Below are 20,524 nucleotides of genomic sequence, written 5' to 3' on the forward strand. Positions count from 1 at the left end.
CAGACACAGATGCTCATTGCCAGAGGAATCATAATAAAATTTAAGAGCGATGTTCCACGTCCAGGCTGATGTCAACCTGGTAATGTTGCATGGTAATGAGAAGGATTTCTGCTTTTGTATACAAGGACTAAGAATTAATCAGCGATCTGGTCTTGCTTGGGACACTGAAGAAGGCTTCTGTGTAGCTGCAAAGCTTGCTCGCTGCCTGCATTTGAAAGATGAGGAATGGCTTGGCTTGCTCTGTAGATGGAGGGTTTTCTTTCGCTGCTGCTGAGTCACCCGTGTCCAGTACATTGCAGCTAATTATCAATCAGCAAACACTTGGGGCTATTTAATTAAACCAGGAACAGATTGGTTAACAGATTGGTTATCAGAGCCCCAGGCTAGGCGGGCTGACCTGGGCTTGCTGCAGTCAGGCTCACCTGGCCACTGGCCAGAGCTCTGGAACTCACAGAAGCACAGGACTCATTTCCTCTCCCCCTTAGCCGAAACAAGAAGGGCCTCCTACTGGCTCCTGGCACATCTGTCAACTAGCACTGTGCTCTGCCCACATTGGCTGTGACTGCAGCTCCTGTCACATAAGAGCAACGCAGGGAGGATCACGGCCTCTTCAGCCCCTGTCCTTGTTGCACACGTATCTCCTACAAAGGCAGTTCAAAGAAGCCTCAAAACTGCTCTCTCTGCCTTCCCCTTTGCCCCACAAGCTTTGGGGCAGTGGAGTAGACATTCTCCTGATGTACAATGGCAGATTTGGCCAATGCCCCATCTAGTCCAGCCTCCTGTTCTCACAGTGCTCAACTGTGTGCTGTGGGAAGGACTTATCTGTCCAGAATCTTCCAACATTCCACTTCCATGAATTCTACTGTTAGGAGAGAAGGAGAAAACTCTGAGGGGCAGATCCTGTTTTGGAGTCAGACTTCCACAGGGACAATTCTAGAACTGGAGGGGAAGAAGAAGAAGAAGAAGAAGAAGAAGAAGAAGAAGAAGAAGAAGAAGAAGAAGAAGAAGAAGAAGTTGTTGTTGTTGTTGTTGTTGTTTGGATTTGATATCCCGCTTTATCACTACCCAAAGGAGTCTCAAAGCGGCTAACATTCTCCTTTCCCTTCCTCCCCGATAACAAACACTCTGTGAGGTGAGTGAGGCTGAGAGACTTCAGAGAAGTGTGACTGGCCCAAGGCCACCCAGCAGCTGCATGTGGAGGAGCAGGGAAGCAAACCCGGTCCACCAGATTACGAGTCCACCCCACCCCGCTCAGTTGATGCTGCAAATGCAGAACAAGAACTTCCCTGAACCCTGGCTCTCTGGCCTGGGCTTGTGGAGTTCCAGCAAGGGAAAGTCCACGCTCCATCTCAGTTCTTTCTCAGGTCAGGGTCAAATTGCTCTTTTCATCCTCCAGACGACCTCTTGACTTTATTTGCTTGCGCAAAGCTGGCACAGTGGTTGGACTCAGCCCGGTCTTTACTGAGTGTTCCCTCTAATTTGTTTATGGGGCGGTTACACAACAAAACAAATCCTTAATCCTGGTTTGCAGGCTTCCATCAATCACCCCACACTTTTCAACGTATTTACCCACCATTTAAATTACTGCAAAAAGTCCTCTTTTCTCTTTTTTTTAAAGTGAACGTTGTGCCAGGGAGGCAAAGCACTCAGATCCACCTTAATAGCACCAACCTAAAGCTCTTGTCTGCTCTTGAATCCCTCCTGCAAAATAGAGAGACAGCCTAGAGGCCCCCGATGTGTCTTCTGCTGCCCTTCTGAGATCTATCCTGTAACTCAAGCCCACTTTATTTTGCCCAAAGGGCACATTTCCCCCCTCTTCCATGGGACAGGTATCCCTACCTCCTGCTCCCCAGCCTCCCACAGTCTCCTTCCGTGGAGGTTTCTAAGCAGAGCTTGGATGGCCATCTGTCAAGGATTCTTTAGCTGCGATTCCTACTTCACAGGGGGTTGGACTAGATGACCCTTGAGGGTCCCTTCCAACCATCCTATGATTCTATTAAATATGCTCCAGTTCCTTCAACCTTCCCTCACAGGACTGGTTTTCCATCTTCGTTGCGCTTCTCTAAAGCTCTTTGTTGGCGTCCTTCAAGCGTGGTGTCCAGCGCTGGACCCAGGAGTCCAGATGAGGCTGCTCTATTGCAGTACAAGAACTGAACTCTCTCCCCTTGACTTGGAAACCGTCTTTCCATGGAGGCAGCCTAAAGGGGCCTTGGCCTTTCCTCCAGGGCTGACCCCACCCCGCTGCTTCCCATCATTCTGGCTGAGAATGACGTTCTCTTTGGAGTGACGTCTGGGATTGCGCTGAGAGCCACCCCCTCACCCCCCCTTCCAAGTGCCAAAAGCCAAATGTCACCCGGCTGGCGCATCCCTGACTTTCCTTCTGCTCCACTTGGCTCTTAGCTCTCTTGTTTGCAATTTGCTTTTTTATCCCAAGGCCTGTCTGTCACCAGACCTCTCAGGTTCTGTTTGTGAGGACCAGAAATCAGGTGAGCAAATAAGTTTTGCCTGACGACATGCACCTGACCTTCAAGGCAGGCCCTGCTCCTTTTGTTGTCAAGAAAGGAGAAAGAAAACCCCTTTGGCCAAAGGCCATCAAGATAGCAGTGGACATATCTTTTTAGCCCTTTAGGATGTTTTGTTGGGGCAGGTGTTGCATGTCGCTCAGGGAGCTTGGTGGGAGAGGGTGGGGTTGCCTTCTGCTGCAGTGTGTGGTTTGGGTCTTTGGCTCAGGCATTTTTGAGAGCTCCCCCCACCCTCCTCAACTGGTGCCTTGATAATATGATGCAGAGTGAGGTGGTGGCTGCTGGCTCTGGTCATTTACAACCAGCTTTTTTGGCACTGATAAATACAGACAGGGGACAGAGGAATTAGCAGTGGTTGGTTGGTTGGTTGGTTGGTTGGTTGGTTGGATGATTGATTGATGGTTTGATTGCACTTATGCCCCACCTTCTTTCCTCCAAAGAGCTCAAGGTGGCATACATAGTTACAGTGCTTTTATTCTGGCAGGATGCAGGGGTATGCATACCCCTAAACATTTTGTGAATCTTTGTACTTTTGTCCACTTACTGTATTTATTTTTCCCAATTCAAACTATAAAATGGTGGTTTTCTTGAGACAAAGTGAGAGTACGCCTAAACATTTTTTTTTAGAAAAAAGCACTGCATAGTTCTCTTCCCGCACATTTTATCCTCACAACAACCCTGTGAGGTAGGTCAAGCTGAGAGGCAGTGACTGGCCCAAGGTTACCTTATGAGCTTCATGGCCGAGTGGGGATTTGAACCCTGGTCTCCCAGGACCTGGTCCAACATTCTAACCACTACACTACACCGACCCCCAGTGCAGGAGTGGAAGACCCAGGCTCAAATCCCGCTTCTTTACAGGAGGTCATCCTGATCTCTCAGCCTTTATTTGTCTGGACAGACAGGAGAGGGCATTTTGGACACTGAAAGGTTTGAAGCAAAAAATAGCAAGTTTGTTTCTGTTGGCTGTGGCAGAGTGGTCCCCATAATGGGTGGAACTGCCCTGGGGGGGTACTAAGTGTGAAAAGGGGCAACAGGGGGTTGAGACTGGAGGTTTAAATGGCTATCGTGCTCTGAAAACCTTGGTATCCCTGAATCAAGTTCATCAATGTTGTTGAATGAATTAAACTAGTTTTAATTGCATGTTGAATAAACACACATTCCTACTTCACAGGGGGTGTGACTGTTTTAAACTGTATTGGGTTATTATCTCCCTTACTGGGTCATGCAAACCACTATTCTGAAGAATGCTTTATTTAGGGTGGAGGGCACCGGAGAGGAGTTTATGGAACCAAGGGGGGGAGACCGTCCCCCCAAAAAATGTTTGGAGACCACTGGTGTATTAGAGGGTCCCTCCCCAGAAGGTTTTTGTTTTGTTTTGTTTTTTGTTTTGTTTTGTTTTGTTTGCAAGCTGAGTGAACTGCTCCCTTCCCAAATGTGCACCCCTCCCCCCCTTTCTCACCTGGGCTTCCTTCTGCAGGAACTTCACCCACCTCTACCACCCGGACCACGGCAACTGCTACATCTTCAACTGGGGCGTGGAGAAGAAGCCACTCATCTCTTCCAATCCTGGCGCAGAGTTTGGTAGGTAGCGCGGAAGAAGGAGCAGCCCTGACATCTGGCTTTGCTTTCCCCCTCCAAATCTGAAGCCCTTGCAGGTTCCTCTGAGTAGGAAGGGGGGGGCTCTGGAGTCTTAGGGTGCCATCGTGAAAAGGGGCCTGATTCCCAGGCCTCCAGGTGGAGGGAGAGATGAAGAAAGCACCTGCTGTTTAGCTGGACATTCCTAATCCATTCTAGGCTGCTTCCAACAAAAAATTAAAATACAGTGATGCATCAAACATTAAAAGCTTCCCTCAACAGGGCTGCCTTCAGATGTCTTCTAAAAGTCTGGTAGTTGTTGTTCTCTTTGACATCTGGTGAGAGGGCATTCCACAGGGCGGGTGCCACTACCGAGAAGGCCCTCTGCCTGGTTCCCTGTAACTTTCCCAGCCCTGTTTCCCAGCCCTGTGACCTTTTCACTGGAGATGCCCGGCAGAGGCTTGAACTAATGCTCTGCCCCGAAGCCATGCAGTTCTGCAAGGCCTGTGCATGGCAGGCAACCAGCCACCCCAACAGCAGGGCCGGCTTAAGACATTTTGTCCCTGGAGGCAGAAGAGCCAAGGGAGCCTCCCTCCCAGCAGGAAAGCATGTCCAAATTATTCTGCCACCTGAGGCCCTGATTGCTCTCTTTTTTCCTCCCTCTGCCTAATGGCAGAGCCGGCTTTGCTCCCCAGACTGGAAGAGACCACAGAGTCCTCCCCAGACCAGGCCAGACAGAGCCAAGCCCTCTCTTCTCCTCTCCAAAGGTGCCTGTTGCAGCTAGAATGAGGCTCAGCTGGGCACTTTGTGTCTCTCTTTGTGCCCACCCCCCACTGCCGATTCCAGTTCCCGCGCTGCTTGCTGGGGGCCGCAGGCTGACGATTGGTCTTTGCTCCCTTTGCCCAGGGCTGAAGCTGATCCTGGACATCAGCCAAGACGACTACATCCCCTACCTCACCTCGACGGCCGGAGCCTGGCTGATGCTGCATGAGCAGAAGACCTTCCCTTTCCTGAAGGATCAGGGCATCTATGCCATGTCTGGGACAGAGACCTCCATTGGCGTCTTGGTGGTAGGTGCCTGGCATGTCCCAACTGTTCACAGAACTTGGGGTGGGGGTGGGAGTGGCTGAGACTCTCTTGGGTCCAGCCAAGTTGGGTCCAGCCAGTAGGGAGGTGGGACTCTGCTTTGTTGTTGTTTAGTTGTTTAGTTGTGTCCAACTCTTCGTGACCCCATGGACCAGAGCATGTCCTCCACTGCCTCCCGCAGTTTGGTCAAACTCATGCTGGTAGCTTCGAGAACACCATCCAACCATCTCATCCTCTGTCATCCCCTTCTCCTTGTGCCCTCCATCTTTCCCAACGTCAGGGTCTTTTCCAGGGAGTCTTCTCTTCTCATGAGGTGCCCAAAGTATTGGAGCCTCAGCTTCACGACCTGTCCTTCCAGTGAGCACTCAGGGCTGATTTCCTTAAGAATGGATAGGTTTGGTCTTCTTGCAGTCCATGGGACTCTCAAGAGTCTCCTCCAGCACCATAATTCAAAAGCATCAATTCTTCGGCGATCAGCCTTCTTTATGGTCCAGCTCTCACTTGCATACATCACTACTGGGAAAACCATAGCTTTTACTATATGGACCTTTGTTGGCAAGGTGATGTCTCTGCTTTTTAAGATGACAGGACTCTGGTTTAGGAAGACTCAAACGCCAAGCCTTCCTTGGCCGAAACTCCTCCCCACCCTGAAGCCAAACTTTATCCAGCAAGACAAAAAATCAGGGTGCCTGTTTCAGTACACCTAAAATCCAGTTTCACCAAGAGTCGGGCCAATAGGGAGTGTCCTTCCTTCTTGCTGTCCTGCAATACCAGTTCCTGGGAACCACGGGCAGGTGCAGAAGGTGCTTGTGTTGAGGTCCTGCTTGCAGGTTTCCCATTAAGGCATCTGGTTGGCCAGTGTGAGAACAGGAGGCTGGAATAGGTTGGGCCCATTTGGCCTAATCCAAAAGCAGGTCTCTCCTCATGCTCTTATGGCACTGTCCTCTGTCGGAGGCAGCACACCTCCTCATACCAGTTTCTGGGAATCCCAGGTGGGCTCCTGCTTGCACAGGAGGCTGGATTAGATGGTCCCCTTTGGCCTGGCTTTTCTGATGTTCCTACTTTGCTTGCAAGGCTGCGTACACATGCCCCTGTTTATTCTGCATCAAGCATGCTCCCACAACTGGTTTGGGAAGAGGCGTACACGTGACATTAGCCAATCCATACCTATCCTGCCGTTTCCTATGAAATTCTGCGTTATGGTGCACTTCCCCACAAAACCAGCTTTGATCTTAATTGAGAAAAGTACGACCTCGCTGTGTTTTCAGCCCGGGGAAGTGTGCACAGCCTAAGACTTCAGGAAAACATACAGATGTTTCTGGTGTCTTCTTGACGCAACAAAACAGAGACTTGCATGCAGGGAGCAAAGTCCCCTTCCTCTCTTCATTTCAGGGCAGTGTCACTGCCTTTCAGGGATCTGGTGCTTCTTTTATGGGGTGGCAGGAGAACTGAGAGCAAGAAGCAACTGTTCAGGGATCCCACCTGCCCTTAAGATTTATTTCTTTCTAGGATGAACTTGTGCGGATGGGAGCTCCTTACAGCGACTGCACAGTGAACGGGTCAGACATCCCTATAAAGAATCTGTATCAAGACTATCCTACTTACCAGGTAATGATTTCTCCACTTCACTCCAATTGTTAATTTAGTATTAATTTATCATCGTCATCCTCAAGCCCTCCACCCTAAGGTCCCAGAGTGGGTTGCAACAATTAAAACACAGTTTAAAACAGTGGTTCCCAATGTGTGCTACCCCCTGCGGGGCTGCAGGATTACCTAAAGGGCTGCTCAGAGGCAAGGGGGCGGGGTGTGTGTGCTGGAGGTGTGAATGACTATCAGACTCTGAAAAGCTAGTATCACAGGATCAAGTCTGTCAGTTTTGTTAATGAAGCTAAATATTTTAAACTTGATTTTGAATAAATTGGCAGTTAATGGTGACTGTTTTGAATTGTTTTGGGTTATTGTCTTCCTTACTGGGTCCTGCAAACTGCTATTCTGAATAATGCTTTTTATAGGGTAGATAACACTGGGGATGAGTTTATGGAACCAAGGGGGCAGTAGCCCAAATGATCTGGGAACCACTGGTCTAAAACAACTCAGAGAAGGGAAACAGCTTTCAGTGCCTGCTCTCTTGATTTTAAGTCACCCTGAGATCGGATGCCTTTCTCTGGGCAGTTGGTTCCCAAAATTCAAGGCTTACTCTTAGGTGAGTTTGGAGGCCAGGAATCAGCTTAGGAACCTGCAGATTATATATATATATATATATATATATATATATATATATATGTATGTATAACAGCAAAAACGAACAAATGGGAGTGTCCTTGAGCATGTGCAGAGTGCATTTCCCTCTTCCCTCTGTCCGTGTGTTGTGGGGCAGTTTTGCCTCCTGGCCAGAGTAGCTCCCCAGCATGCGGGGTGGTTTTGTTTGTTTGTTTGTTTGGAAGTAACCCATAGCTGTGATTCCCGCATTGCAGTGGTTGGAATAAATGCCCTTCCAACTTTACAATTCTGTGTTTCCCCTGATGAGCAGAGGTTGCCTCTGCAGAGCAGAGCGGGTGGCTTGAGTGGTGGGGACTCTCCTATGCTGGAGGCCTCTGCTTCTGCCACGCATATTGCTGCTGCTGCTGCTTTCTGCACAGCAAGTCGAAGGGCGAGTTTCCCAGCATTCCTCCCCTCTTGCACAAAATCCCAACAACTGTAAACTGAAAAGCCAAAGTTTGTTTCAGCCAAGGGGCAGGAGGCTGGAGAGGGAGCAGCCGGCTGCCTCCTCCTTTCCCAAGTCCCTAAGTACGTCTCCGCTGCTCTAAATGTGTCTCCGAGAAGGAAAGGCTGGCGGTCGCCTCCTTCCTTCGACTCCTGCTCATGTAAACTGTTTTCATGTAAACAATGGCAGACAAGCCCTCCAAACATGTAAGGCGCAAGGTGTTTGGTTTCTTCCATAGCCAAAGGCAACTTGCCTTACTCTGCCTTGGCCGCTCTGCTTCCTGGGAGGGGAAATCACCACTCATGTTGTAAAGGACGTCAACAGGTTTAAAAGCCCAGTAAAGTCTATAGTGGAAGAACAGCTGGTAAATAATACCTGTCTGATGTGTGCCAAGAGGCGAGAACTTCAGAAGCACGGATCAACTATTAACTAGGATCATAGGAAGCAAATGCTCTACTACCACTGAGCGACAGTCCTTCCCTTAAAAACAACACAAGGTTCCAGTCCTCTTTGTTTCTGAATCAAGGGCTGATTTAAACCGGGACATAGGAAGACACCTGGTCCATCTAGCTCAGTATTGTCTACACTGACAGGCAGCAGATCTCCGGTGCTTGAGGCAGGGGGACATTCCTATTCCTATCTGGAGATGCCATTTAGGATTGAACTGGATCTTCTGCCATTGAGTTAAGCTGCCCTCTGGATGTTTTACATTACAACCCTTCTTATCCGCCCCAGCCACCACCAGTGACTATGTTTCCATACAGCCGGCTGTGGCTGATGTCCAAAACATCTGGGCAACACCAGGCTGCAAAAGGATGGACTAGGGAATGTGTTGTTGTTGTTTAGTCGTTCAGTCGTGTCCGACTCTTCGTGACCCCATGGACCAGAGCACGCCAGGCACTCCTGTCTTCCACTGCCTCCCGCAGTTTGGTCAGATTCATGTTTGTAGCTTCGAGAACACTGTCTAACCATCTCGTCCTCTGTCGTCCCCTTCTCCTTGTGCCCTCCATCTTTCCCAACATCAGGGTCTTTTCCAGGGAGTCTTCTCTTCTCATGAGGTGGCCAAAGTATTGGAGCCTCAGCTTCATGATCTGTCCTTCCAGTGAGCACTCAGGGCTGATTTCCGTAAGAATGGATGCGTTTGATCTTCTTGCAGTCCATGGGACTCTCAAGAGTCTCCTCCAGCACCATAATTCAAAAGCGTCAATTCTTCGGCGATCAGCCTTCTTTATGGTCCACTAGGGAATGTAGGGACATTATAAAATTTTGGGGGAACTTCAGTCCCAAATCCAATGTGCACTTTTTTTGCCCATTCCAGGCTTAGGATGAGTCAGGTTTTTAGACTGAATGGAGCCTCCTAGTCTGCAGAAGAACCTCTCTTGCCAAGATGCGGGAGTAGGCAGCTGGGTCACAACCACTTCTAAGTCTTGTGATGGGATGTTGGGTGGATTCAGATAAATGGAGCTTCCCTAGTGTTTGGGGGCAGAGTTGGTTGGGCTTTTCCCCTGATCCCTCCACTAGGAATTGAGCGGAATCAGCTTATCTGGTCGTCAGTCAGGGATTCTTGAGCATTGCAAGGGGTTAGACTAGAAGACCCTTGGAGTCCTTTTCAGCTCTATAATTCTACAATCCTAGGATCTGGTCTCAACAGGAGGAGATACGGTGGAAACCTAACTCACCTAGGCTGCCCTTTTCCTCAGGGACAGGTAGCTGGGGGAAGGGGCAAGGAGGATTTCCTGACCCAACAAATCCAGAAAGGTTTTACTTCTCCTCCCTGCAGGAGGAAACAGTGCCAACTGAGCCCTGCTCCAACTGCACCATGGAAGACCGCAAGGAGAGCTCCACAGGAGGGGTCTACAGGACAACCTACTCCATCCAGGTAAGTAATACAGGCCATGTTCTGTTCCCCCTCGACCATCCAGTCAAGCAAGTTTGTCCCAAGTTGGGTCTCCTTGGCAACTTTTGATGCAGTTTCAAGAGGGTCCGATAGTGGTGGGTTGCTGAGGTCACGGTTGGACCTGACCCAAGGTTTGATTTGCCTGTTGCAGCACTCCAAGCCACTCCGGGCTAGAAATACAGGGGATGTCCTTTCTCAGTTGGTCTCCCTCCTCACATGGGGGATGGAGGCTGAGAGAGAGATTTAACCCAAGGTCCCCTCTTGGAGGGATAGCTCAATCGGTGGAGCATAAGGTTCTTAATCTCAGGGTTGTGGGTTCGAGCCCAACGTTGGGCAAAAGATTTCTGCATTGCAGGGGGATTGGACCCTATGACCTTCGCGGTCCCTTCCAACTCTACCATTCTCTTTTGGGGGGTGGAGGGGGGAAGATGGGTGGGGGTGGGGTCGGGTGGCAATGTTTCTATTTTGCTTAATGTATGTAGGGTTTGGTGTCAGCATTACTCGTGCTGTTCATTTGTGTTTCTTTGATGGTGAGTGAGGTTGGGGTTGGCCTAGGGTGTGGCTGTTCATTTGTGGTTGGCTGTGGTGATCTTTGTTTTTGTGTGTGAGTGGGGTGGGTGGGTGTTTTGGATCAGGTTAGCCATATTGATTTGTATGCTGTTGGTGGATTATTGTCAACGTCTTGTTGGGCTGTGTATGTGATAAAGGGGAGCCATACCGGGGTAAAGGCGTCGTCTTCTGTTTGTCCCCGTGTCAGTTTCAGCTTATTGGTTAATTTTTCTAGTAGGGCTGTTTCCCATACTATTTGGTACCATTGGTCCATACTTACTCCTGACAGGTCTCTCCAGTGTCTGGTTATGGTGCTTCTGGCTGCTGAGAGTAGGTGGGTTAGGAGTTCTTTGTGGTGTAAATGGGCATTGTTGTCTTGGAAGACCAACTCTACCATTCTATGATTCCAAGTCCTCTTGGGAACTCGCTGGCTCTAAGCAGAGTCTTCTCTTCCTCCAGGCTTGCCTACGTTCCTGCTTCCAAGCTTGGATGGTGAAGGACTGCAACTGCTGCCACTACTCCTTCCCTAGGGTCCAAGGGAAGCCTTACTGCAACAATCAGGAGTTTCCAGACTGGGGTGAGAATGGGCACAGAAAGGATGCGGGGGGGGGGTGCTCCCCTTCTTGGGGAAAGTGTGTTTGCCCTGCAAACACTGCCCAAGCAGTCCAGCTTCCTTGTTTAGTTACAGCGATTTGGTTTATTTAGTGGGTGTTGGATATTGTGTGTGTTCCACCTGTGTAAATGGGTCATTGACCATGATGGATTAGTCAAGCAATGAAGGGACACTGGGAGCCTGGGCAATGCCTTGAAAGGGCCAGGAATTAAAACTCATGCATCTGTTTTTGTTTTGAATGTCATTTGGTGTTGTTTTTTTAAAAGCGAAGTGTCAAAGCTTGCAATTTTAGATTCAACTTGTGAAGATAATCTGTTTCGTTTTATTTCATAGAGTCTTTATACACCACTTAATTGTAAAAACACAACCCACCTCAAAGTGTTTTACACAAAAAAAGCATTAAAAGTGTAAATCAACAACAATAATTTAAATGTTTGAAAAGTTTAAATAACAATATATTAAAGACAGATTTAAACAATTATGTTTTCAGCAGGTGTGCAGTGAAGGTGCCTGCCTGATATCAATAGGCAGGGAGTGCTGCCACACCATAAGGTCAAGTTCTTATGAATGTGGGACGGGTTGCCAGAGCAGTGTGGACCTTCAGTTCCGCTCCGGACAACAGCAGCTTGACTTGGGGTGAGGGCAGTGCCGGATTTACGTATAAGCTAAACAAGCTATAGCTTAGGGGCCCCTCTCTCTTGGGGGCCCCCAAAAAATTTAAAGGGGAAAAAACTGGATGTACATTTCCAAAATATAAGATAACAAACAAATAAAATATAACCTACATACAGTGTTTCTGAATGGCTTTAGATACCTATTAGGTCCATAAATTACTATATAGCATATATTCAACACAAAAAACCAGGGATGATTTGTTGTTGACAAAGGACAGCTGGACCCATTACCTTCAGCAGCTTAGGGCCTCATCAGACCTAAATCCAGCCCTGAGTGAGGGAAGCAGGCATCACAGGAACAATCCTCCCCCCTTTGACACTTCCACGAGCTTTTAAGCCCCGCAAATTCAGCAGGCAGAAAACAACTCCACTCAAGTTCCTGAAAGCAAAGACTGTGCTTTGTTTGAACTCTGCAGCATATTGCTTCTCTGAGCTGCGCAACCAGCTGGAGATCCGTCAGACCTGCATCGAGTCTTGCAAGGAGACCTGCAAGTAAGTACAGGTGGCATCCCGCAAAGTTCCCGAGGCACAGAAGTCCTGCTCTCCGTCTTGCACTGACCCCTGGGCCTCTCCAGTGGGGCAGCTGGAATAACCCAGCTGGGCTTTGCTGTGCAAAGAGACGGGGAAAGGAGGACAGGAAATGACAACTCTCTCTCCTTCCTTTTTTGACAGCAACACCCAGTACAAGATGACTATCTCCATGGCTGACTGGCCTTCTGAAGCTTCTGAGGTGGGTCTCTGGGAGATGCTTTTGGGGAAGTCTTTTGGCTTCTGGATGTTCTGAAGATCTACCCACATGGAGTTGGGTAGATGCTAAGGTGGTTGGGGCTTTTAAAGCAGCTCAGTCCCAGATTCGGGTGCGTAAAATTAAATTTATTTAAAAAACACAAAGAGAAGTGGCTCAATTTAAAAGGGATGAAATTCATCCACTAGGGAATATTAAAAATAAAAAATAAGCTCCTGTTTTAAGAGCATAATAGCCCTCTGGATCAAGTCAAAGGGGTCCCATCTAGTTCAGCTCCCTGCTTTCACAGCGACTAACCAGATGCCCCATTGGGAAGCCTGCAAGCATTCTCCCCTCATGTAGGTTTCCAGCAACTGGCATTCAGTAGCATTGCTGCCTTCATCCATGGAGGTAGAGCATAGCCATCGTGGCAAATAACCATGGATAGTCCTCTTCTCCATGAATTCTTTTAAAGTCATCTAGGTTGGTGAACGTCACTGCCTCCTGTGGGAGAGAGTTCCATAGTTTAACTGCGTGAAGAAGTACTTTCTTTTATTTGCCCTGAATGGATAAAAGTGCTTTATGTTTCTAAAAATGTACCCCTTCAGAAAGGCAACCAATTAATTCATTTACATTTATTCATTTGCAAGGCACCTGACGTTGCATGTACAAGTAAGCAAAAGAGGAGGGGTCCTACACACAGATGGCAGTCAGAGCATCCCTCCCTCCAAAAACCTTATTTTGTTTCTTCTTTCTAGAACTGGATATTCCATATTTTATCCTATGAAAGAAATAAGTCACGCGATATCACTGTGGACAGGTGAGTAAAAGCCAGCTGCTCCATGAGCCACAAGGAGTGGGTGGGGAGAGACAAGGAGGAGGGCTGGGGGGGGGGGTTAGACAGGGAGATGCAGAAGAAGGGAAAGTAAAGGTAAAGGGACCCCTGACCATTAGGTCCAGTCGTGACCGACTCTGGGGTTGCGAGGCTCATCTCACTTTATTGGCCAAGGAAGCCAGCGTACAGCTTCCCGGTCATGTGGCCAGCATGACTAAGCCACTTCTGGCAATCCAGAGCACGAAAACGCCGTTTATCTTCCTGCCGGAGCTGTACCTATTATCTACTTGCACTTTGATGTGCTTTCAAACTGCTAGGTTGGCAGGAACAGGGACCGAGCAACAGGAGCTCACCCCGTTGCGGGGATTCGAACTGCCGACCTTCTGATCGACAAGTCCTAGGCTCTGTGGTTTAACCCACAGCGCCACCCGTGTCAGAAGAAGGGAAGGCAGCTACTTAAGCTGGCAGCCTGGGGCTTGAAAGACAGTGTGGTGCAGTGGTTAGAGTGCCAAACAAGGACCTGGGAGACCTGGGTTTGGATCCCCACTCAGCCCTGTATGGAGCGATCTTGGGGCAGCTGCTGCTTCTCAGTGGAATCTACCTCACACGGTTGTTGCAGGGATTCAGTGAGAAGGGGGAAAGAAGCATGTACACCACCTTGAACCCCTTGGAGAAAAGGGTGGGCTATGAATGCAGTAAAAATCAATGTGTGGTAGAGGCACGGTTGGCTCCAGGGCTTGGAGGGGCCTGAGGCAAGAACTCATCCAGCCCCTGCCCCCCTCCCTGACTGCTCCTCATCCCTGCCATCTAACTGCTTGCCAGGCAGAGAGCAAGCAGTGATCCATCAGGCTGTGACCTCTCCTCACCACCTCCAGGATCAAGCAAGTAGGGAGGAGGGGGAGGGAGCCCTCAGCAGATTCCCAACCACACCAACCCATAGAGCCGAGGTATGTGGGATGAAGGCCCCTTCTTCAGGGAAGTTTTTGTGATGCTCAGCTGCTGAGGCCCAAGCCCAGGGCGCTGTGCTCTCCCTGCTCCCATCAGGCCTTATTTGAGATAGTTGCTGCTCCTTTTGCATGGCTCCTCTTTGTTGCGTCTGCTCTGGCCACAGAGCACAGGCAAGAACCACCAAAGCTCCCTCTGGCTTCTGAGACTCGCCCAGCCTAGCTGCTCTCCCTGCTTTCTGAGGCCCCGGGAGGTGCCAATCCTCCAGCCCCAGAACCCACTTTGGAAAGCTCTTGTGGCAAAGGCAGGCCCAGGAGGAATGCGCTTCAGCCAGCCCCAGCTGTTCCAGGTGGTGCATGGTCCCTTGCAGCAGCTGCCGCCGTCGTCGTATTGCAAGCCTTTTACCTCCACCGATTGCGAAATTGCAGCTCTGCAAAGTGTCTCAGCCTTCTCCCGCAAACTGCAACCAGTTTGATCTTGGCTGCTCCGGAGCAGCCGGAAGTTGGGCAAATGGCCCCAGGTTTATAGGCCCGTTTTGCAGCTGCAGCGGCTGCCACAGCCTTGTTTGCCGAGCCTTCCTGTGTGCCACGTACGCCAGAGCCACCAAGTGAGAGTGGGGTGCCTGTGGCATGGAGAATCAGGATAGGGGAAAGTGCCCCCCCCCCGCTAATGCTCAGAAGTCGTGGACGTCCAGTGAAGCTGGGAGATTCAGGACAGATGGAGGAAAGTATTTCTTCGCACAGCACAGAGAAACTGTGGAACTCCCTGCCACAGGAGGCGGTGATGGCCCCCAACTTCAGGGCAGGAGCCTATAGGAAGGGAAGGGCAGGATCTCAGGCAGCAGCTTATCAGGCCTGGTGAATGAATGTTTGATGAAGAGGAGCTCATTGTTTCTCCTCTCGCTTCCTGCAGGAGTGGGATCATCAAGCTCAACATCTATTTCCAAGAGTACAACTACCGAACCATTGTGGAGACAGCAGGGACAACTGTAAGTGGGCTGGGTCCAGGTCCCCTTGCTCAGCCTATTCTATGAAGCACAGGGTGGGGGGTTGTCCAATAGTAATGCGGGATGTGTTTTAAGCCCCGCCCTCTGCACTGGAAATGCATTTCCCTTCTCTCAGGTGCCTCCTGGTTTGGCTTTTGTTTCTGAGTTGTCACAGAAACTTTCTCAGGGATGCTATTATTTCACATGTTGCAAAGGGTGAGTTGTGGCCTCTGGGGAAAATACTGATTTGGTGTCAAAGAATGGGAGCCGTCTGTGAGCAGGAGAGCTCTCCAGGACTATGATGAGATGGGAAAGGCCTCAGAGCTCATTCCAACTTTGGAATAAAGACAAGCTTAAACTGTTCACTCTTCAGCTTTTGAATCTCCAGCACTCCCCCGATAGTTTATTTAAAAGCTAAAGTCTTGTTAGTTTCCCCTCTGAAATTTAGTTGTGTCCTTGGCTGGGAATACAGTGGTACCTCGGGTTACATACGCTTCAGGTTACATATGCTTCAGGTTACAGACTCCGCTAACCCAGAAATATTACCTGGGGTTAAGAACTTTGCTTCAGGATGAGAACAGAAATCGGGCTCCGGCAGCGCAGAGGCAGCAGGAGGCCTCATTAGCTAAAGTGGTGCTTCAGGTTAAGAACGGACCTCCGGAACAAATTAAGTACATAACCCAAGGTACCACTGTACTCCAATACAGTCGTACCTTGGTTGTCAAACGGAATCCGTTCTGGAAGTCCATTCAACTTCTGAAAATGTCCGACAACCAAGGTGCGGCTTCCGATTGGCTGCAGGAGCTTTCTGCACACAACTCGAAGGCACAGAAGCCACACTGGACGTTCGGCTTCCAAAGAACGTTCACAAACCAGAACACTCACTTCCGGGTTTGTGGCGTTCAGGAGCCAAAACAGTTGACTCACCAGGCATTTGGGATCCAAGGCATGATTGTAAAATTGAAAAGGACATAAATAAGGGTTTTTGTGATAAAAGTCCAGTGAGGACAACTTGGATACAAAGCCTATTCCATCCTCTGGACTTGCTCCACTGGAAGGCCACCCTCAAAGCAAACAGTTTCCCCCCTGGGGTCCCCCTGCTCTAAGCGTCTTCTCAACCTGTGATTCTTCCCATTGCAGGTTGTCTGGCTTCTCTCAAGCCTGGGTGGCCAGTTTGGCTTCTGGATGGGAGGCTCTGTGCTGTGCATCATTGAGTTTGGAGAGATCCTCATCGACTTTGTCTGGATCACTATCCTGAAGCTGATTGGCTGGTTCAAGGGGCTGAGAAGAAAGAACAGCCAGCCCCCGAAGCGGGACGCTCTTCCCACCGTGTCTGAGAGGGTGGAGGCTCACACCAACCTGGGCTTCCAAGGGGAGGAGGAAGGGGAGGAGGGAGCCAATGGCAATCCTGGGGACGACGACTTGGCCGCCGATGGTGAGGCTGGGTCTGAACCAGGAACGCCACCTCCCCAGTACGACTCCCTCCGCGTGTCGGCCATGGATGTCATGGAGATGGATAGCGATGGGGAAGCAGATCCGACTAAAGCTTAATGCCCAGCCGACGTGGAAGGGGAGCCAAGAAATCCCACTCTGTCCTCCAAGGGAGCTTCATAGACTTGCAGAATGGGAGGGACCTCAAGGGTCTTCTAGTCCATGCAGGAATGCCCACCCAGACAGCCTGCTCCTTCTCCCTCATCTCCTTGCAGTGTGGGACATTTAGGGATTCAAGAGTGGCTGCTAATGCAAAGCCCTTTCTCCTTGGGCTCTTGGTTCAGCTTTTGTCCCGATTGGATTGCACAGAGGTCAGGGCATGCCCAGTCTGCTTTGAGTGTCTGTTCCGCTTTGTTTACGGCAAATGTGCATACATTCTGATTCACTTGCATAATCAATAGTTCATCATTGGTACATTTCTCTGTCACTATCCTAACTGCCCAAAGTCTGTCTGTGGTGGTGGTCTTCCCCCCCCCCCCCAGTGAGTTCGTTGTGTTAAAGTGGCAGAGCACTTGTAAGCACACAAACATGTGCTGGACTCCCCCCTGCAAAACACTGACCAGTTGGAGATCTCCCATTTTGTTCATCTGCTTAGTTGGAGCATCATATCTGGCTGGAGGAATGTGCATGGCTGCAGCTTCTGTGGAGCCCTTTAGCGTCGGGCAGAGCCTGAGTTGTGGAAATGGGGGTTATATTGCAAAGCTCCGTCCAGACGCCTCAGTTAACCTAGCCAGGGCTGACGTTTCAGTGATGCTGGAACCCTTTTGCTGCCTGCTTGAGCCGGCTGGCCATGCACCTGACTCTCCTGTACAAACAGCTGCCCTCAAACTTTGGGGTTTTGAAGATGGTGACACTGCAAGGAGGGGAGGGAGTTTTTGTTTGGAGGGAGAGGGTAAGAGTCCTTTGCAGAATACCAACTCACCTGTGGTGGAAAACATTTTATGAGTTGGACTCTTTGTGGGCGGGGTTTATTTTAGATGAAGAGACGCAGAAGAGGAGTCCACCATCAACCTGTGCTTGCTAGAGAGCAATACAAGCAACCTCCCATTTCCTACAGCTCAGGCCTTTCTGCGGGCTAACAATAAACGAGACAGACAGAGCAACTGCCTTGCCTGCTTCCTCAAACCTCCTCCTCTTCCCGCCCTCTCCTCTACTTGACATGAATTGGAGCATAGGCTAACGTGCTCTAGGAAAAGAGGCACATGGCACACCAATAAAGATGCTGCTTCCTTTTCAATCTCCCTGACAGAATGAGCCCCGTTTTGGTTGGCAACCAGGTGGCCTCTTCCTCTTGGCAGACCCTCTCCTGCATGTGGGAGCCTCTGTGATGCACCAGCCTCCAGCGAGGAAGGTGGCATGATAATCAAGGGCTTACGTCCTGTGCCAGCCATACACACTGACACACATGCACATGTTTAGTATAAAATGTATAAACTGGATGAAGGTCTGTGCAACTGTGCAATTAGCAGAAGAGCTGGGACAAGGGGAGAACCACAGAGCTAGAAAAGGTAGACGAGCATCACATCAAGCAATGCTCCCCTGGGCTGATCGCCTCCTAAAGGGAGCTCAGCAATACAAGGGGGCAAAAGGGGAGTAAATAGCCACCTGGTGGGGATATAAAGATACTGCTCTCTGGCCACCTGACTCCTGCTTTCCTGAACTGCACTCCCCTAAACTTACCTGGGAGATGGAGGAGGAGGAAGTGGTAGGAGGGGTTCAAAGGATCAGGCCAAATGCCTGAAAGGCTCCACAGCCCTCTGCCTACCACGGACAGCGCCTGCCTCTGCTGCCATGGCTATTGACACCTTGCATTAGACAGATTCCAGGCCCCAACAGTCACCTAAACTGGGAAGGGAAGGGAAGGAAGAGCTGCTTTTGGGCAACAAAATATCTGGGACTGGGCTGTGCAGAGATGATGGGAAGGTGATAGCCTCAGGTGTTGGGGGAGAGAGATCTTCCTTCAACCAAGCAACCAGCCAAGGCTCCAGCTCCTATCTCCCACCCCCACTGACCATACCGGAGGACAAAAAAGAGCCCCCAAGCTGCAGAGACGGACCTGCCCTTTGCAGCAGGCCTAGAGTTGCCTTGTGCAGGAGGAGCCTTGCTGCAGCCTCCCAGAGGCTGGCTCTTCCCAACCCCCCAGCACTGCTGTTGCAAGTCTCTCCCCCGCCTCTGGTGAATCAAGAGCTGAGCCACGAACAAGCCCATAAAAATGGGCAGGATGGCGGCGAGGGCAAAGTGATCCCAGGAACTAGGAGAGGCCGCCTGCTCCAGACAGCTGGATCCGGTCTGTGCAGGCCACTGCCTGGCTCAGGCTGTCCGTCAGAAAGGGGACAGCCTGACGGACCAGCCCAGGAGGAGGAATGTCCACAGCCAGCCCATCCCACCTGGTCGCCAGAGCACATGGCAAGGCTGCCCTCAAGAGAGGATGCTGTGCCAGGCAAGCAAGGACTAAGCCTCACAATCGTCTGCTCTCCTAAGCCAGGCTCCTCCCCGTTTCCCAGCCTGTTTTGGCAAGTTGCAGAAAACAGCACCCAAACGCCATGTGCACAGAACTGACACCTGCTGCAAGGTGGGCTGGGGGGAGGAGAGGGTGCAGTCCAAGCCTCACGTTGCTCTCCTACCTGCTCCACTCATGCTGTGCCGAGCCTGGAGAAGAACACCCCTCACCCCCTACGCTGCCAGGTTTTTATTTTTTTGTTACAGAGCCAGAAAGAGGGCCCTTGAAACAGGCAAGCCCCATCAGCTCACCTGCTTGCATAACCCACCTGACCAGGCAAGAGTTTGTTAACCCCAGACTTGGAGGAGAAGGAACATTTTAGGTGCAAGCTTCACTAGGCTGCACCAATTACAAGCAGATGCAAGTTTTGAATTGGACAAGAGCTCTGGCGGCTAAAGAATTATGTGTGAAATGCAAAAGCCTGTCCGGCTCCTAGAAAAGTCAAGAAAAGAAACTGTGTTGCTTTCTCTTCTTGCCTGTCCTTGTGAGTTCAGAGGTTTTGCTGGTTGGAAGGTCATTTAGCCCTCATTAAGGATTTCCATTAGATCAGGCAAAAAGCTCCCATTGGTGAAGCACCTGCTTCTTGCAGTGATCAGCCAGATGCCCCAACCAGAAGTCCCAAAGCAAGAGATGAAAGCAAAAGCCTTCTCTCAATCTGCTGCCTCTCATGGGGAAGGGAGTATCAAGCCATTGTAACTGGTAGCTTTCGGCCATAGACAAGGATGGCCATTGAGTTGGGTGGCTTTACATGGGAATGAAACAAATTCATGGCGTTGAGGGCTATCGGAACACCTACTAGTCGTGATGCCTTCATATTGCTTTGTGGGTCGCAGGAATCATTGCCTCTGAATACCAGTGGCTGGAGAGCCCAGGTGGAGAGAGTGTCATTGGCCAGGAGTCAGCTTCACCTGCTGAACAGCAGCCTGAAGGGGGTGAAGGCAAAGTGACTCCACCTGCACCTGATCAGCCTTCAACGTCACAGAGCAGAAGGCATCAATGAGAACCAGCTGGCTCTGGGCTTCTTAAACAGAGCTCTCAGCAGCAGTCAGGTGCCGGAAACAATGCCTCGGGTTCCTGGCCCTACCTTGCTACTTCCTGCTCTCCATCTTGACCCTTGGCTCTGTGATCGTCTAGATTCCCTGACCTTTGAACTGTCTTAATTCATATGTGAATTCTGCTCTCAGGCAAGTGTTCCTCATAGACTCCTAGCCCTTGCTTGCTCAGCAACGAGACTTCAATGGGGATACGACAGTGAGTCCCTGTTGCGCTCAGGTCCAGCTTGGTGGCTTCTTCCCTTTGGGGCATCTGGCAGAAAACAGGTCTATGACAGGCCCTCTTTTTTACCCGATCTAGCTGAAGCCAGACTCTCCTGCTGTTCTCCGCCATCCTGGCTGCCCTATGTTCAGTTGAGGCAAGAACAAATT

General features: G+C 50.2%; 1 protein-coding gene across 3 annotated transcripts in view; it reads left to right on the top strand.

The window, feature by feature from the left end:
* SCNN1B (sodium channel epithelial 1 subunit beta) overlaps positions 1-17,837 on the top strand; it is a 37,160-nt gene extending 19,323 nt beyond the window's left edge. For all 3 annotated transcript variants that reach the window (XM_083412689.1, XM_083412690.1, XM_083412691.1), the window contains exons 6-15: positions 4,000-4,103; positions 5,004-5,167; positions 6,693-6,791; positions 9,668-9,766; positions 10,793-10,910; positions 12,037-12,112; positions 12,293-12,350; positions 13,103-13,164; positions 15,037-15,112; positions 16,250-17,837. In XM_083412689.1, the coding sequence (XP_083268815.1) occupies positions 4,000-4,103; positions 5,004-5,167; positions 6,693-6,791; positions 9,668-9,766; positions 10,793-10,910; positions 12,037-12,112; positions 12,293-12,350; positions 13,103-13,164; positions 15,037-15,112; positions 16,250-16,660 (1,267 nt within the window). In that variant the 3' untranslated portion in view covers positions 16,661-17,837. The remainder of the gene's footprint in view (positions 1-3,999; positions 4,104-5,003; positions 5,168-6,692; positions 6,792-9,667; positions 9,767-10,792; positions 10,911-12,036; positions 12,113-12,292; positions 12,351-13,102; positions 13,165-15,036; positions 15,113-16,249) is intronic.
* The last annotated feature ends 2,687 nt before the right edge of the window (positions 17,838-20,524 follow it).

The sequence above is a fragment of the Podarcis tiliguerta genome (assembly GCF_965153285.1).
Source record: "Podarcis tiliguerta genome assembly, chromosome: 14".
NCBI classification, from domain to species: domain Eukaryota; kingdom Metazoa; phylum Chordata; class Lepidosauria; order Squamata; family Lacertidae; genus Podarcis; species Podarcis tiliguerta.